Source organism: Phalacrocorax carbo, chromosome 2 (genome assembly GCF_963921805.1).
Source record: "Phalacrocorax carbo chromosome 2, bPhaCar2.1, whole genome shotgun sequence".
NCBI lineage: Eukaryota > Metazoa > Chordata > Aves > Suliformes > Phalacrocoracidae > Phalacrocorax > Phalacrocorax carbo.
Window position 1 is genome coordinate 24,731,267 of NC_087514.1, and position 15,046 is coordinate 24,746,312.

The 15,046-nt window shown below is 39.5% G+C and overlaps 1 protein-coding gene across 4 annotated transcripts in view; it reads left to right on the top strand.

Annotated features, from left to right (window-relative positions):
- The window catches only part of STK3 (serine/threonine kinase 3), a 139,175-nt gene that overhangs the window by 2,308 nt on the left and 121,821 nt on the right, over positions 1–15,046 (top strand). For 3 of the 4 annotated variants that reach the window (XM_064442329.1, XM_064442332.1, XM_064442328.1), the window contains exons 2-4: positions 5,198–5,278; positions 5,725–5,853; positions 10,997–11,111. In XM_064442329.1, the coding sequence (XP_064298399.1) occupies positions 5,198–5,278; positions 5,725–5,853; positions 10,997–11,111 (325 nt within the window). Of the gene's footprint in view, positions 1–786; positions 849–5,197; positions 5,279–5,724; positions 5,854–10,996; positions 11,112–15,046 lie in introns of all 4 variants that reach the window. The other variant, XM_064442331.1, reaches the window with a different exon arrangement.

Here is a 15,046-nt window from a genome sequence, read left to right on the forward strand (position 1 = left end):
CTAGAATCCCAGTGTTTTCTCACAGGTATAGGGCACTTTTATTCCTCTGTTCCCTGTAAAGGAACACACGACACGGTTTTGTATTGTGTAAATCTTCAAAATGGCCCTTCAGAAAGCAGCAGTGATGATGCCGAAGTGACAGGCTAAGCAGCTGTGGCTTTTAAATGGGGGTCCTGTCCAAATCACTAGATTTTCTTGTTTGACCAATGTACTGCAACAGTAACAAAAGACTTCTAAGGAGGAATCCTTTTAGGAATCATTTTGTTTACTTTTTAAAATAGAGTAGGTGTTCCAATTTTTATACTGAACAACTTGTATGGTAGTCGACATGGTGTTTTCTTGCATCTGAACTTCTAAGTGTATTTCAGATGTGCTTTATACTTTTTCCCCCCCTCACTAAAAATGACATTAGCTCTTGAAATAGTCAGTTACAAAATTCACCTTAGCATCTTGTAACTTTCCCTTATTTATTGCAATATTATTGCATATATTGGCATACTTAGGTTTTTGAGGAGATAGATTGCATACAAGTGAAAAGGAAAGTAGCTAGTCGCATTTCTGTCAAATACATAGTTTTTAATCTTGCCCATCTCCTGCATGGTGCCACCAAATAAGAGGCCTCCTAACAAGCATAGAGCTTGTCAGTTAATGCTTTCCCGTCCTTTCTTTAAACTTGGGCGGTTTAATTTTCACTGAAAATTAAGTTTTGTGGGAAGGGGAAAAACTTAACTTTTCACAGGCAGTTCATATTCTAAAAACACACTGGTTTTAATTTTTGTGTCAAAGGGCGCGTAAGGTCATCTGGATGACAAATGTCAAGTTCATCCTGAAAATGATGGGACGAAAGTGTAAGTTTGCTTGGGTTTTAATGTTGTATTATGTACTTAGATTTAGATTTCTACCAATGTAAACTGTCTTAAACTTGCTTTGACTTGTGTGAATGGTGTAAAGCAGTGTAAATGTCTCAAGGCTTTCGTATGCTGCCTCTATTTCTGATGACTGCAGAGATTTCTCTTGCTAACTTCTCTTTTAATATGTTGGTATAATTGATCCCAGCCATTGTTTTTAAATGTTCCAATGTGCTAGTTCTTCTGCAAAATAAGCCACATATATTCATGTTTCATGGAGCAGCTGTCCGGTTTGCTGTCATGAGATATGGAAATTGATGGAGTTCTACTTTTTTCAGTCCTGCTTTATTTTCCTTTGTTAGCTTTCAGGTTTTTTATGCTTACCTCTGCAGCACATCACCGATTTATTCTGTGAAGTCTGCACATAATGACCATAGGTCACTAAACTCGTACTTCCCTTTTTCATATTGTAGGGGGAAAAAACCCATATCTCTTGCTCTTCCAGGCCCCAATTCAGATTTTTCTGATCTTTATGCTAGGTTTGGTAGTCTTGGGTGCCTCTCACTGTTTCGAGGTTTTTCTGCATTCAGTTATTTGGAGTTTTGCTGATGTAACCAATGATGCGCAAGATTCTGGTTACGCTAAGTATGAATGTTTTCTCACAGCAACTGGATTTATAAAAGTAAAACTCTTTGCTAGGATGTATTTTTCTTGTTTAAGAAATTAGGTGTTATGCAGAAAGTCAAACCTGCTTGGAACAAGGAAATCCTTTTGATAACTCTTGTTGTCACAGAATTGTAGTTTAGTTAGTCCTGCTGCTTTCAGGAGCAGCTTTCCTGGAAAACTACTGAAATAGCCCACAGCACTACATGATCATTTTCTGGAACAAATGAAAGCAGAATGCCTTTATCCCCAGGTTTTATACTTGTCTTCTACACACCTCCTTTAGAGTTTCTCACAGATAGATAGATATATGTGTGTGTATACAGCACTTGTATCCTGTGTCCAGAACAAAACAGTGCTTGAATTTACTGATTTATTTGTTCCGTTTTAAAAGCTTCTGTTATTGAAGTAGAGGACCTGCGAGGGAGAGGAATAAGACACCTTTCTCTGATTGTTCCTGAACCCTTTGTCTTTCAGTTGTGCCTCCTCCCCCCACCCCCCTCGTATTTCTAGTCATGCCTTAGCAAACAGGTATTTTGCTGGGTGCTCATAGTGTTCACTTCCTACGTAGAACACTTTAATGCTTTTAAAAAAGCAGTGATCCTTCTGAAAGGTTTGGCTCTATATGTCTTATCTCGCACATTCTTGAAGTGTGGATAGTAGGATACATGCACACAAACAACTCCTGTTTAAGAAACTGATTGTGAAGTCTTAGATGTGTTTCTCTGTCCCAACTTTTAGTTGCTTGTTTTTAACCAGTATAAGATAATATTTCTAGTCTTTTCTTCTTGTATTCAACTTAGTGCTTTACAGCCAGTTACAACAGTTGTTGTCTTCCTCCTTGCTTCTCATCAAGTTTTCGTAAATGCTTTCTTCATTGCAACCCTTTCAGGGTATATCACATGCTATTCTGTAGATAAAGAGCTGGGAATTCTATTAAGCTTCTAGAAGCAGAAATCTTTAAACAGTCTGAGTCATTAGGATCTTCCTATGGTTCAAAGAGCTGTGGAATGAATACTGTCACTTGAACGCTGGACCTAGCATCTTTACTTTTACAATATATTTGTGAAGGGGTGTGAAGTACTTTGAGTAGTGTATTTGCTAATGAAATTCTGGAGGTTGACATATCTTTCTTCCTGTAAATAGGTTTAATACTTAGCTGCCTTAGTGTTAGGTATTATTTGGTCCCACAACATGTTTGTCAGAGTTGAATAATGTTAAAATAGTTTTAAAACTACAGAATGCTTATTTCTTTGGTCTCCAGGTTGCCTCTTAAATGCTCCAGATAACCTCTTATTTGATGGTGACATTGGTTTTGATCAGTTTATGGCTGTTTGTGACTGAGAAGAGCTAGGGAAATGAGCACTCCCAAAGCATTGGCTTTAATGGTGTTGCTGGAACTCCTTTGGTATGGATTCCGCCCTCCCTGCCCCTCCCACTTCTCGTTTTAGCAGACGTTGCTCTTTTGATGAGCAGGTGGAAGTGTTCTCTTCCTAGTCATCTTTGTTTGAGGTTAGTGTATGTTTTCTCTTTTCTTGCTGTTACTAAGAAGTTCAGTCGCTCCACTGTCCTGTTGATTATGTCGTCTGTTACACAGCTGTTTGATCAAGCGAGAGGCTCAGCTAATGGTCATACTTCTTATTTTTTTGAGGCTCTGCTCATATTGTAAGCATACTGTGCATGCTTTTTGTTGGTGGCAAGCAGAGGATGACTACAGTAACTTCTTCTGTGAATGCTGCCTTTAAGGCTGCAGATAAGCTGATCAGAGGGGGAAAAAGAATTTGAATTATTTAGTTCTTTAATAGCTACCTGCAAAATCTTCCCACCCCCCCTTTTTATTTGTCTCAACTTACACTTGTTCAGTAATTAAATATGTGCTTCCCTGCAAGATTTAAGTTCCATATTTCTGCTTTCTAGTCTCTAACAAGCAGAGAGGGGGAAAAAAAGAAAGAGTTTGATTTCTAGGCCCTTCTTGCAAACTTCATTTAGCTACTCTCATTTGAGTTTTCTGTGATATTCTTCATGTTCATGAGTTGTCCCTTTCCTTTGCTGTGGAGATTTTTATTCCTCCCTTAAGCACACCTGCTTTCCAGCTTCCTGCCTGTTCACTGTAGAAAACTACATGGTCTTTATAGCAGTTCGTGCACCTTTCCTTACTGATTGTGGATGCTTTTTATATTCATATAATTGCTACATCTGTGAAATAGTACTTTCATATATAAATATATGCACCCTTCTCTCCCCCTTGCTTTCCTTGTTTAACACCAACCCATATGACCTGCATGCTTATACAATTACTTTAAGTTTTTGTCTTTACTTAGGTGGTTGGCATTAACAAGTCTCTTCTGACTCAGGAATTCCTTCATCAGTTTTTTTCACTGTATCTTTTTACTAGTTTTGTATATCACAGAATTGTATCTCTTAATATGAAGGAGTTTCTTCTGAACGCTGTTCTTCCAATGTTAGGTTTGACAATCTTTGCTGTCTGTGCCTTCCTCCCTTGCCCTGTTTTGTATTAATTTCCAGGAAAGTGTCACAGGATAACGTATTTTCCGTAAGTTCTCAATGATCTGCTGTGCTTCAAAAACAGTTTTTTTTTTTTTCTCCTCCTGCATATGGAATATATTGTCTATATCTAACACTACAGCACCAGCTCATCTTCTACTTTAATAGTACCCTTGGCTATCATATAGAGTTAACTTGTTATTTCAATCTCGCAGCAAAATTCTCTATAATTTCTAGGGTGACGGATTTACACGTTGCAGCCACCCAGCCTCACTGCAATGTGTGTGCAGTTATATTTTCCTGTGCTATGTTCAGCATCAGCTCCATTGCAACCTTGCAACTAAGTTGGGTTCTGAGATCTGCCAGGAGTCTGGGCGGCTGGATAGATAGGGATGCTGGAGACTGGGGAACGGCTAAGACTGCTTGTAATGGACAAAGGATAGTGGTAAGAGTGGGTTGAAGGTGCTGGGAGAAATCGTGGGGTGGTACTGAGTGATTTGAGACTGTATGAGAGAGAACTGGAGGGCAAAATATGGTGGTGTTAGGTAATTAGAGATTTTGTTGCACCCACTCCTATGTTCGTTCACAGACATGCGAAAGGGACTGCTCCAACCACTCTTGGAGTACTCGGCTCTTGGAAGTTCAGTGTTCTGCTACCACCTGTGGAGGTGAAGTGCTACCATATGCTCCCAGAGTCATCTTGACCCTGGGTTCTGGTCTTAACTTGATGTAATTCACTGGCTTATGAGTGGTATAGTGTAGACAGTGGGCTTTTCATGTGGGGGAAGGATTGGTTTAAACTTTCTTTGGTAACAGGGCGTACTCTAGGCAGTGATGAGCATGTTTGTATGGTGGCTCTTTTTTGGAAAGTGAGCTTTGCTGTATTCTTTGGTGTTTTCTACTTTAGCAAAGGAAATGATTTGCATAGTGAATTGGTCCCATGTTGCTTGGAATTGAGCAAACATTAGTGGGAGAGTGATAAGGACAAAAAACGGTCATAACTTCATCTTATATGATGGCTGATTTATTTTATTACTGCCTTTAATTAGGCATTTTATTTTCATTGGAATATATTTTTCTTCATAATCTTTTTTTTGTCTGCTCATTTGTATGAAAATTTGCTAGAGGTCTGTGTCTTGTCCCCCCCCCAAACAAACAAATAACTTTTGTCTGTCTTTTAGCAAACTGAAAAAGCTAAGTGAAGATAGTTTAACGAAGCAGCCTGAAGAAGTCTTTGATGTTCTGGAGAAACTCGGTGAAGGGTAAGTGCAGCTATTTATGATGGGATGGGATCAGAGGGAAACAGTATATAAAGCATGTGTTGGAATATTAAGTTACAGGGAGAGTGACTGTAAATATCCTCAGGAATGCTTTGGACAAGTTTTACTAATAAAGAAAATGCATGCATCAGTAAACTTCTGTGCTTCCCCAAATTTATTTATGCATTTTTGATGCCCATTGTTTGTCAAGGCAGCAAAGGTGGTTGCGCCTGTACTGGAGTTAGATACACTACATCTTGACAAAGATTCATTATTCAGAGGCATGTCTTTCCTGAGGTCCCAATAGAACTGAACTTTTTGCAGCCTGAAAAAACCCTCAAACTTCTGCACGAGCATGTGGCTTCTGTGCCTCTTTACAGTTTTGGTATAATGGAAATGTGAAGCAGTTTATCTTGTTTAAAAAAAATAATTCCCTCTTTTATTTTTAGGTCTTATGGTAGCGTGTTTAAAGCAATACACAAAGAGTCTGGACAAGTTGTAGCAATTAAACAGGTCCCTGTGGAGTCAGATCTTCAAGAAATAATTAAAGAAATTTCTATAATGCAACAATGTGACAGGTAGGTATGACAATTCCACTCCCTTTCTAAGAGTCTATGTGAAAAGGTATTTGTACTTGTGAATACAGCTGAAATGTATGCAGCTGCAAATTTTTTTTTATATGGAAAACTAAAGCAGTCTGCGTAGGACAGTTTACTTAAGGGAACCACTTTGTGGACCTCCTCTTATCCTTAGCTTGGATTGAAGGAATTACAAATAGCGTACATAACAGAAACTCTTGAAAGAATATGTACTTGCCTCTGCTTCGAGTGAGTGCTCCAAGCTTGCTTCGCTTTACTTGCACTGGCAAGCCTGAAGGTTAATATTTCCTGTAAAACATCTTAGGCCTTGTGAATTCTGAGTTACCTGTTTCAGAAGATCAATAAAGGTGTTTCTAGCACAATATTAATGGCCAGCAGTTAACTTCCAAAATAGTATTCTATTGGTTGCCTCTTTCATGCAGGAACATACCTTTTTAGAAGCGAGCAATCTTCTAATAGTTCTTAAGAAGGACTGCTACCTTACACTTGTTCATAAAGTATATATCTTATGATTGCTAGTATTTTAGGAATGGAAGCCTTAACACCATTTGTCTGCAAGGATACAGAAATTGCTTTGTATTTTCTCTCCCCTGTGGAGTTATCTATCTTCTTTTTTTTTTTTTTTTTTTTTAAATTTATGTATTTTGGCGGGGTAATCTTCCTAAGGTTTTGGCTGCAACTTCCAAGTTATATTTGCTAGGGTGAGTCTTTATTCAAGTCTGATCAGTGGTACAAGGGTCTATTGTTCATGTCTTAAAAGGCAAACAGGAAAGCTTTGCACTCTAGTTAGGAAAAACTTTCTTTAAAATATTGATTGCTTTGGTCATTAAGTTGGTGAATTGTATTATAGCAAGTGGTCTGTTATTTCTCAATTGTGTTTGTGCTTTTGTGGTGGTCAATGTTTAAGTTCAGTCTTTTAAATGAAAAATTTGCTCTTGTTTGGCAATGAGCAGTACTCATCCCAAATTTAAAGACAATCTTCTTAATGCAGTCTGAATTAAATCAGATTTGTGGCTGAATATGTTGCTCAGGTGCTACACAGAGCTAGCTTGTACTGATCCACAACCTCTTGTCTACAGGGTTATGAAGGAGGAGAGAGGGTTCAAATAGTTATCCTTAACTATAAGTATGAAGATGGAGACCTCAGAGTACATTATATCTAGTACATGAGAATGCGACTATTCTTCAGACTTCTTTAGAATGCCTGCGTGCAAGCCCTGATGGCTGTATTTGTGACCTATGAACACACTGGACGTAATCTGTTCCCTTCTGGCATTGACTGCTCTGAATGCTAGAAGCTTGTTAAATGTGTAAGCAGGGGAATGGGAGGAAAAGGAAGGATTTATGTTTTTTCTCATATTCCACGTAGATGTGTGATAAGGCTATTTCAGGTAATACTAAAAGGATTTGGGACCCTTGAGGTTTTCTTTGCAGCTCCTCTTAATCCTTTTTGTCCCTCTGGGACTATTTTTGTCTGTTTTGCCAATTGGAGTTGTGTAACAGGTACAGATTAAAAAGGAATTAGCAGTCTTATTTGTCTGCTTAACTGTGGAGCTAGATTCGATCCCCAGAGTAGGACCTCAGTTCTTCCTGTGCACTGGAAGAACGAGTTAAAATATGTTTACTCTGACTTTTCATGTTGCTGTGCTCTTAATTATTTTAATCTCCCCAGCTTTATTTCTTTCCCCTTAGATAAAGGAAGAATCGAATAAGCTGTAAAATAGCACCTTAGGAATTCTCAGAGTTCTTCTGTGGGGTCAGTGATGGGATAGCAGCCCTTAGTCACTGCACAGGCTTGAGCCACGTGAGCTGGCTGGAAGCAGTGGTGTAGGTTGTAGTGTGTTTATGTCCGTTAGTACTATATCAGGATTGAAATAGATACTTAAGTGTCTGTGAAATATACTGACAGAGAAAAGAAGTGGTAATACTTGAGAATCTTCTAAATTTTTAACTTTTTTTTTCTGTACTGTCCTTGTGACACTTTCATTGCTGTCCTAGGTGGGCCTCTTTACTGTCTTATTCCTATGTCCCCTGTCCTGCCTGCCTTTTTCTCTGCTTCCTTTTTTGTTTCCTGCTTTTCTTTGAACAACATGTTGCATCTAGGATCTACTGGACTTTATTTTAAGAGTTCAGAATTTTAGAACACAAACTCTTTCTTCACTGACAAGATGCAGCCATTCTCTGGTTGAAAAGAATGGTTGGGCTGCAGCTCTGCACCATGTGTCTGCATGTGTTGTGTGCCTTCATGCAAATACGGTGCTGTGCAGTACTCATGGGAGGATGGCACGCTTTTTAGAACTTTATTTTCACATGTGATGATTCCATGGATGTTACAGAAAAACACTGAACACTGAGCTGTTGCAGCATCTCAAAAGATGATTAAATCTTAACACTATACCCTTTCTTTCCTCTCCATGCCTGGCTTTAGAACTAGCCATGCTTTATGTGTTGAAGCTCTCCTAAGGGGAAAAAAAAAATGTAGATTCCAAGACAAGCAGTTCATATGGAAAAGGCTGGCCCATGTCATTAACTAGGACAAGGCTTTAAGAAAATGCGACTGGTGTTTTAAGATTACACAGCACTTGATGTTTTGAAAAGATTATTTTGTCATGATTTGTACTAATATACAATTTTTGCTGGGAATACTAGCATAGTATAAATCTAGCAAGAGATGGTAATGAAAATCAGTGGGTTTTCTTCAGAAGTAATAGTAACCTTCCTTGCTTCAGGAATTTATAGGGGGCAAGATCAGTATGTTGTACTTGTAAATGGTAGACACTTTGACTAGTTACGAGGGAATTGACCCACTTTGCCTTCTGCAAAGGCAAGTTCCTGTAGTACTACCAGTTGCTCTTTAATCAAGTAGACTGCTGATAGTTGTGACCATCTTTTATAAAGATAGCATCATGTTGCAGGAGGCAACTATAGGTCCTCTCTTTTCCTTACATTGGTTTTCTAACAAAAAATTTTGCGGCCAAACGTGTTGATCCTAAAATAGTTCCTTACTCCGAAACTAATAGTGTTTGATTCCACCCCATAACGCAGGTGTTCTGACCAGAAGCTGTTGTCTGAGATATCAGTATCTTACTTCCTGACTTTGTGGGAGATGGATGGCAATCTGACTTCAACCTCCTTTGCTTAAGTTCCTGAAAAAAAAAAACCCACCAAACAAAACCAACCAACACCTCCCCCTTCCCCTCCCCCCCTCTTCCAAAACCCCAAAAAACAACCCCCAAAAACCCCCAAACACCAAAAACAACAAACCCCAACAAAGCCCTCTAACTTCTTATTTCCGTAAATACACCATCTAGCCAGTTTTCTGAAGGATGATCCTTGTTACGTTTACCACATCTGTGTCTGTCTTTCTTTTGCAAGTGCCTCCAAGGAAGCATGATGTCAAGTAACAAACTGATGAGTAGCAAAGGAATATGTTATGTTTATGACAGCTATTTCTTCACATGAGACACTTGAATATGAAAACACATTTGCAAATGCAGTTGTAAATCCAGAAGTCTTGCTCAGACCAACACTAGGTTCTGTGTAATATAGAAGTCTAGATCTGTACTTGAAATGAGTTCATGCTTGCAAAACCAGGAAAATGGGTGAGTTTTCATGGTTTTTTTCTCAAGAGAGAAGAAAACAAGGCAACCCTTTTAAGAAGGGAAACATGGTTCATGACTTGGACAAGTGCACTCTGTGCTGGATTAAAAACTGGCTGGATGGCCGAGCCGAGAGAGTGGTAGTGAATGGAGTCAAATCCAGTTGGCGGCCAGTCACGGGTGGTGTTCCCCAGGGCTCAGTGTTGGGGCCGGTCCTGTTCAATATCTTCATTGATGATCTGGATGAGGGGATTTGAGTGCACCCTCAGTAAGTTTGCAGATGACACCAAGCTGGGTGGAAGTGTTGATCTGCTGGAGGGCAGGAAGGTCCTACAGAGGGACCTGGACAGGCTGGATCGTTGGGCCGGAGCCAACGGTATGAGATTCAACAAGGCTCAGTGCTGGGTCCTGCACTTGGGTCACAACAACCACATGCAATGCTACAGGCTTGGGGAGGAGTGGCTGGAGAGCTTCCTGGAAGAAAAGGACCTGGGAGTGTTGGCTGACAGCCGGCTGAACATTAGCCAGCAGTGTGCCCAGGTGGCCAAGAAGGCCAACAGCATCCTGGCTTGTATCAGGAATAGTGTGGCCAGCAGTAGGGCAGTGATCATGACCCTGTACTGGGCACTGGTGAGGCTGCACTTTGAGTACTGTCTCCAGTTTTGGGCCCCTCACCACAAGAAGGACATTGAGTTGCTGGAGTGTGTCCAGAGACAGGCAACGAAGCTGGTGAAGGGTCTGGAGAACAAGTCTTATGAGGAGCGGCTGAGGGAGCTGGGGTTGTTTAGTCTGGAGAAGAGGAGGCTGAGAGGAGACCTTATCGCTCTCTACAACTACCTGAAAGGAGGTTGTAGTGAGGTGGGGGTTGGTCTCTTCTCCCTAATAACAAGTGATAGGATGAGAGGGAATGGCCTCAAGCTGCGCCAGGGGAAGTTTAGGCTGGACATTAGGAAAAACTTCTTCACCGAAAGGGTTGTCAGACATTGGAACAGGCTGCCCAGGGAGGTGGTGGAGTCTCCATCCCTGGAGGTATTTAAAAGAAGGGTAGATGTGGTGCTTGAGGATATGGTTTAGTGGTGGACTTGGCAGTGATAAGTTAGTGGTTGGACTTGATGATCTTAAGGGTCTTTTCTAACCTTAACGATTCTATGATAATAACTCTGTGAGAAGAGTTAAAAATTGAGAGAGGCCTTAGAGGAGGGAAAAACAAAGCTTTATATCAGAACACTAATCTTTGGGAAAACTATGTATTTGAAGATCACTGAAAGCTTGAGAGAGAAATATGTATCTCTCACTATATAGATCTTACTATATACGATATATATATAATAGTGCCTTTATAATTTTATTAAGCAGTCAGACTATTGAAACAAGGCATTGGTTAAGCTAATTACAAATTAAAAATTCATTTGATTACACTTGCTCTTTAGTGCGTGTCAAACTGTAATTTTTAACCCTTGTAATGATGATTGTTTTCCCTTACTAAGAACTCATCTATTTAACTTTTTTTTCCACCTATCTAGTCCCTATGTTGTCAAGTACTATGGCAGCTATTTTAAGAACACAGATCTATGGATTGTTATGGAATATTGTGGAGCTGGCTCTGTTTCGGACATAATTAGACTTCGTAATAAAACGGTGAGTGTTTTTGTTTTTTTTTTTTATTTTTCTTCCAAAAAATGTATAACACTTACTAAAATTTAAACTGTGAATTAAGACTAGAAGCCAGAATAAAAGTCAGAGTTATGAGACACACTCCTTGGCATCAGCCAAGATCTTATCTGTGCCAAGGAAATAAGCTTGTGCAGTTGCTCTGACTATCTGTTTGCCAATTCCTCTGTGGCGTGATCATCAGCAGAAGCAAATGCATTTTGAAATATGAAGATCCTTTTAAGTTTTTTGAAAATTACTGTTTTGTACAAGGGAAAAACTGTGTGTAGCTTCTTCCCCCTACCCCTTCCACCTCACAGTATGTCAGCAGGCCACTTAGTAGATGTGTGGTTTGGAAATAGGCAGAGAATTGTCTTGGTCCCATTCAGTAATTAGGGAGCATGAGAAGTAATTGGCATTGCTCAAGGAACGAGGGGGGGAAGGGGTGCTAATTAAGGCATGTGAGAAGGAACCAAAAGGAGGGTTGTATGGAAGGGTCTTAATGGTCCTGTAACAGCAGTAATGTAGAGGAGGATGCAAACCTCTAGGAAGCAGGCTTTGTTAGTTCTACTTAAGAAACAGCTTCTTTGAAAAATGTTTTGTTGGAGATGTCAAATAATCTCTAGTTCCTCTGAGTCCATTGTCTTCAGTAGTGGGCTGTAAACATAAGGTATTTGTTTTTACCAACAAGTACCATGAGATAACCCTCTACTTGGCTAGCTCTTTACGTTTTGTAAATGTGCCCTGAAATGTTCCTTGCAGCATACCTAGAAGCAGATAAGGAAAGAGAAGGACAGGAAAAAAAATGTTTAAGCTTAGAAAATAAGATGTAATGGAAAATGGAATTAGATATATTATGAAGTAGTACTTATGTCCAGAGTAAAGGGACCCCCTTTGGAAAAGGTGGGTTGCATCAGGGCTACTGTAATGTTGAACTGATGACTGGGGAAAAGCCAAAAACCATGGGAGATTGCTGGATTTCATGCAACCTTTAAAGCTGGTGTCCTTACAGTTGTATATTCTCTAAGGGTCAGTAGCTCCAATAAGAAATGGTGCAAGCTAGTCTGGAATTAAAAAAGTCCCATTTAAAATAGGATTTAGGAAAATAAGGAGCAAACTTGTGTATGCATTGAGAGAAAATGGTAGAAGACTTTATTTTAAAAGTGTGTGTATTTATATTAAATCAGCAATCTAGTTTCTCTTGTATCTATTTTAGGATATTGACATAGTAGAGATACTAGGGATTTGAGGGAGACAGATGTTTGAGTCTCAGAGCAAATGCATACCGATGATCAGACAAACTAACTCTTCCATTGCTGTTTGTGGTTAAAGTTGATATGTTTAAATAGCATAAACTATTCTAAGAAATAGAATAATAAATAAATACATGGATACATGTAGTGAGGGTAAAGTTAACATACTTTGTAAAGGCAAGTCATGCAGTGCTTGGCTAGTAGAGTTCTATAAAGGAGTTGTTGGGCACACAAATAATGCTGGTTGGGGTAAAGTTGATCTGGATGTGCTTTGTACTGGAAGGTTTATGGACAGACATCCACTCCAGAGGCTTTTCAATAAATACACCTGTAGTGGAGTAAATGGGGAGTTCTGTCATAGATGGGTGGTTGGTTTAAATATAAAAAAGACGGTGTGAGTGAATGGTCTCTTGGGGAATGCTACATGGGTCTGTGTTATCTTCTTTGGGAAAGGGGGTAGAAATACTAATGGGAGAGAGATATTCCTAGTAGTAAAAACAGGGAAAGACATGAAAGGCTTTGTGGTACTCAGTGTCTGAGAAAATAAGCATAAATAAATGTCAAGAGATACATTTGGCTTGGTGGGGGAGGCAAAGTCTTTACATACAGGTTACGAGCACTTCAGCTTAAGGTTTAGAAATAATTAAGTGGTAGCCAAAGATTTCAATAGTACCAAAGACACAACAGAACTAAGGAAGTTAGGGAAAGGTGAGAAGGGTGACTGGAAGTAAAGAATACATCTCTAGAAGGAGATACTAAATGGATTAGTATACTCTGTTGAGAAGAGGTACCTGGAAGGAGAGACATGATGGAAGGCTTTGAAAACCATGAGTAGCACAAAAAAAGTGAGTAAGATGTGGCTATACCTTACTGTTTATTCCAAAACAAGAGATCACTTGTGTTAGTAAATGAAAAATTTTTTCCTCTACACAGGATGATGAGGTCCACTGTATAGTTATATAAGATCTTATAGATGCTAAGAGTTTGTTTTCAAAAGACAATTGAATAAGACTAGGAAGAAATGACTGTGGCTGAATGCAAATATTTAATGGCTGGAGCAGGAAATCCATGTACTTCAGATATCTGGGAAGCTGAAGCAGACAACTATCACTGTTTATTTGACATGTGGTTACATTCGGGCAGGCTGTCAGGCTAGATAGAACCTTTATCCTGATTTAGGATAGGGGGTGTTCTGGTGCACGTAACAAAAAAAGCAAAGTGAACTCCTCCATTTCTCACATGCCATGCCTATGTTTTACAAGTTTTGGAAGATTTAGGCAGAGGCTTTGGACTTGTTTGAACTCTCTTGGTCTTCTTGGAACAGTGACCTGATCACCCAGACTACAGTGTGATGGAAAGCTTGTGACTGTGTTAGTGGAATGAGGCTGATTAAAGTACTTCAGCATTCTGTTTGTGACCTTTTTTTTTTTTATGGAACAAGTGCTTTCACTGTACTTTACACAGGAAAAAAAAAAAAGAAATGTCTTCTCTTGGAAGTGAGGAGATAGTTGATTCCTATTTTGTCAGAATGTTTGTTGACTAGGCCCAGACACACAGGGTTATGTGTTCTGTAATTTTCCTAAGTTGTCAAATGAAGACTGTGGTTGGGCCAAGGAAAAGTTTATTTCCTCCTTCTCCATATATAAGGAAAAGAAACTGAGGAAGAGAGACTTGAAGAAAGAACAACCATTGTATTAAAGTAAGGTTATGACTTATTTTGATATTATGATCCTAGGAAAAGGTGGATGTCCCCTCATATTTGGGGAGGAAACATTACTGTGCATTTGCCCTTGTTGCTAATCTCTAAAACTAAGAATTTCCCAGTCATCTTTTTCTGTATCTGTTTCCCCTACTTCTTAAAATTTTGTTGTTTGTGTAGAAGGTTAAAAACACTGGGCTTTGCTCTAATGGACCAAAAATGAGGGAAGCAGAATTCGAAGTTAAGGAAACTCCTAGTGACTATTGGGAGTCTGTTCATATCAAGAGATTTGTAGCTTGAGAGGAACAGTTTCTTGTCCAAGAGGACGGAGCCACTACTTTGAAGTTAAATTGACCTCTGGAATTCTGTCCTGGAGTTTTTTAGTGTGCCAGTGGCACTGGAGCAAGCTTATGATGCCCACTTAAGTCATTTGAGGTGCGGTGTTCATCAGTGCAAGGCAATGAAGCTGTTTATCTAGTTTTACCTGCTTTTCTCAGACTGATTTGGGAGGTACATCTAACTTACACAGTCAAACTGTGGGTTGCTGCCAAAAAGAGCAGTTCCACTGTTGTCCTCCAACCTGGCCGTGATTTATTTTTTTGTGGGTTTTTTTTTTTTGGATAGGCTTGATCTGATGGGGGAACTTTTTCCTCTCTATTCCTCCCACTCCCTTGTGAGTGAACTTGGGACTTACGGAAGCACAGTGGCTTCATCTGATAGGAGAGAGACATTAGGAATGAGCAGTAGGAAAGAGGAAGGAAAGGAATGAATGAGACTGACTTTTTCAGTGGCAGCTTGCAACAGAATGAGGTAATTACAATGTGAAGCAATACTTAGTCCTGCTGGCTGCTATTAACATATTAGGGAGTACTGACATACCAGCAACCCTGCCTCTTTACTGATAATTTAGGGTGCACTTGCTTATCTACTGATCATGATTAACCGAGTCATTCTAATCCTGTCTCTTTTGG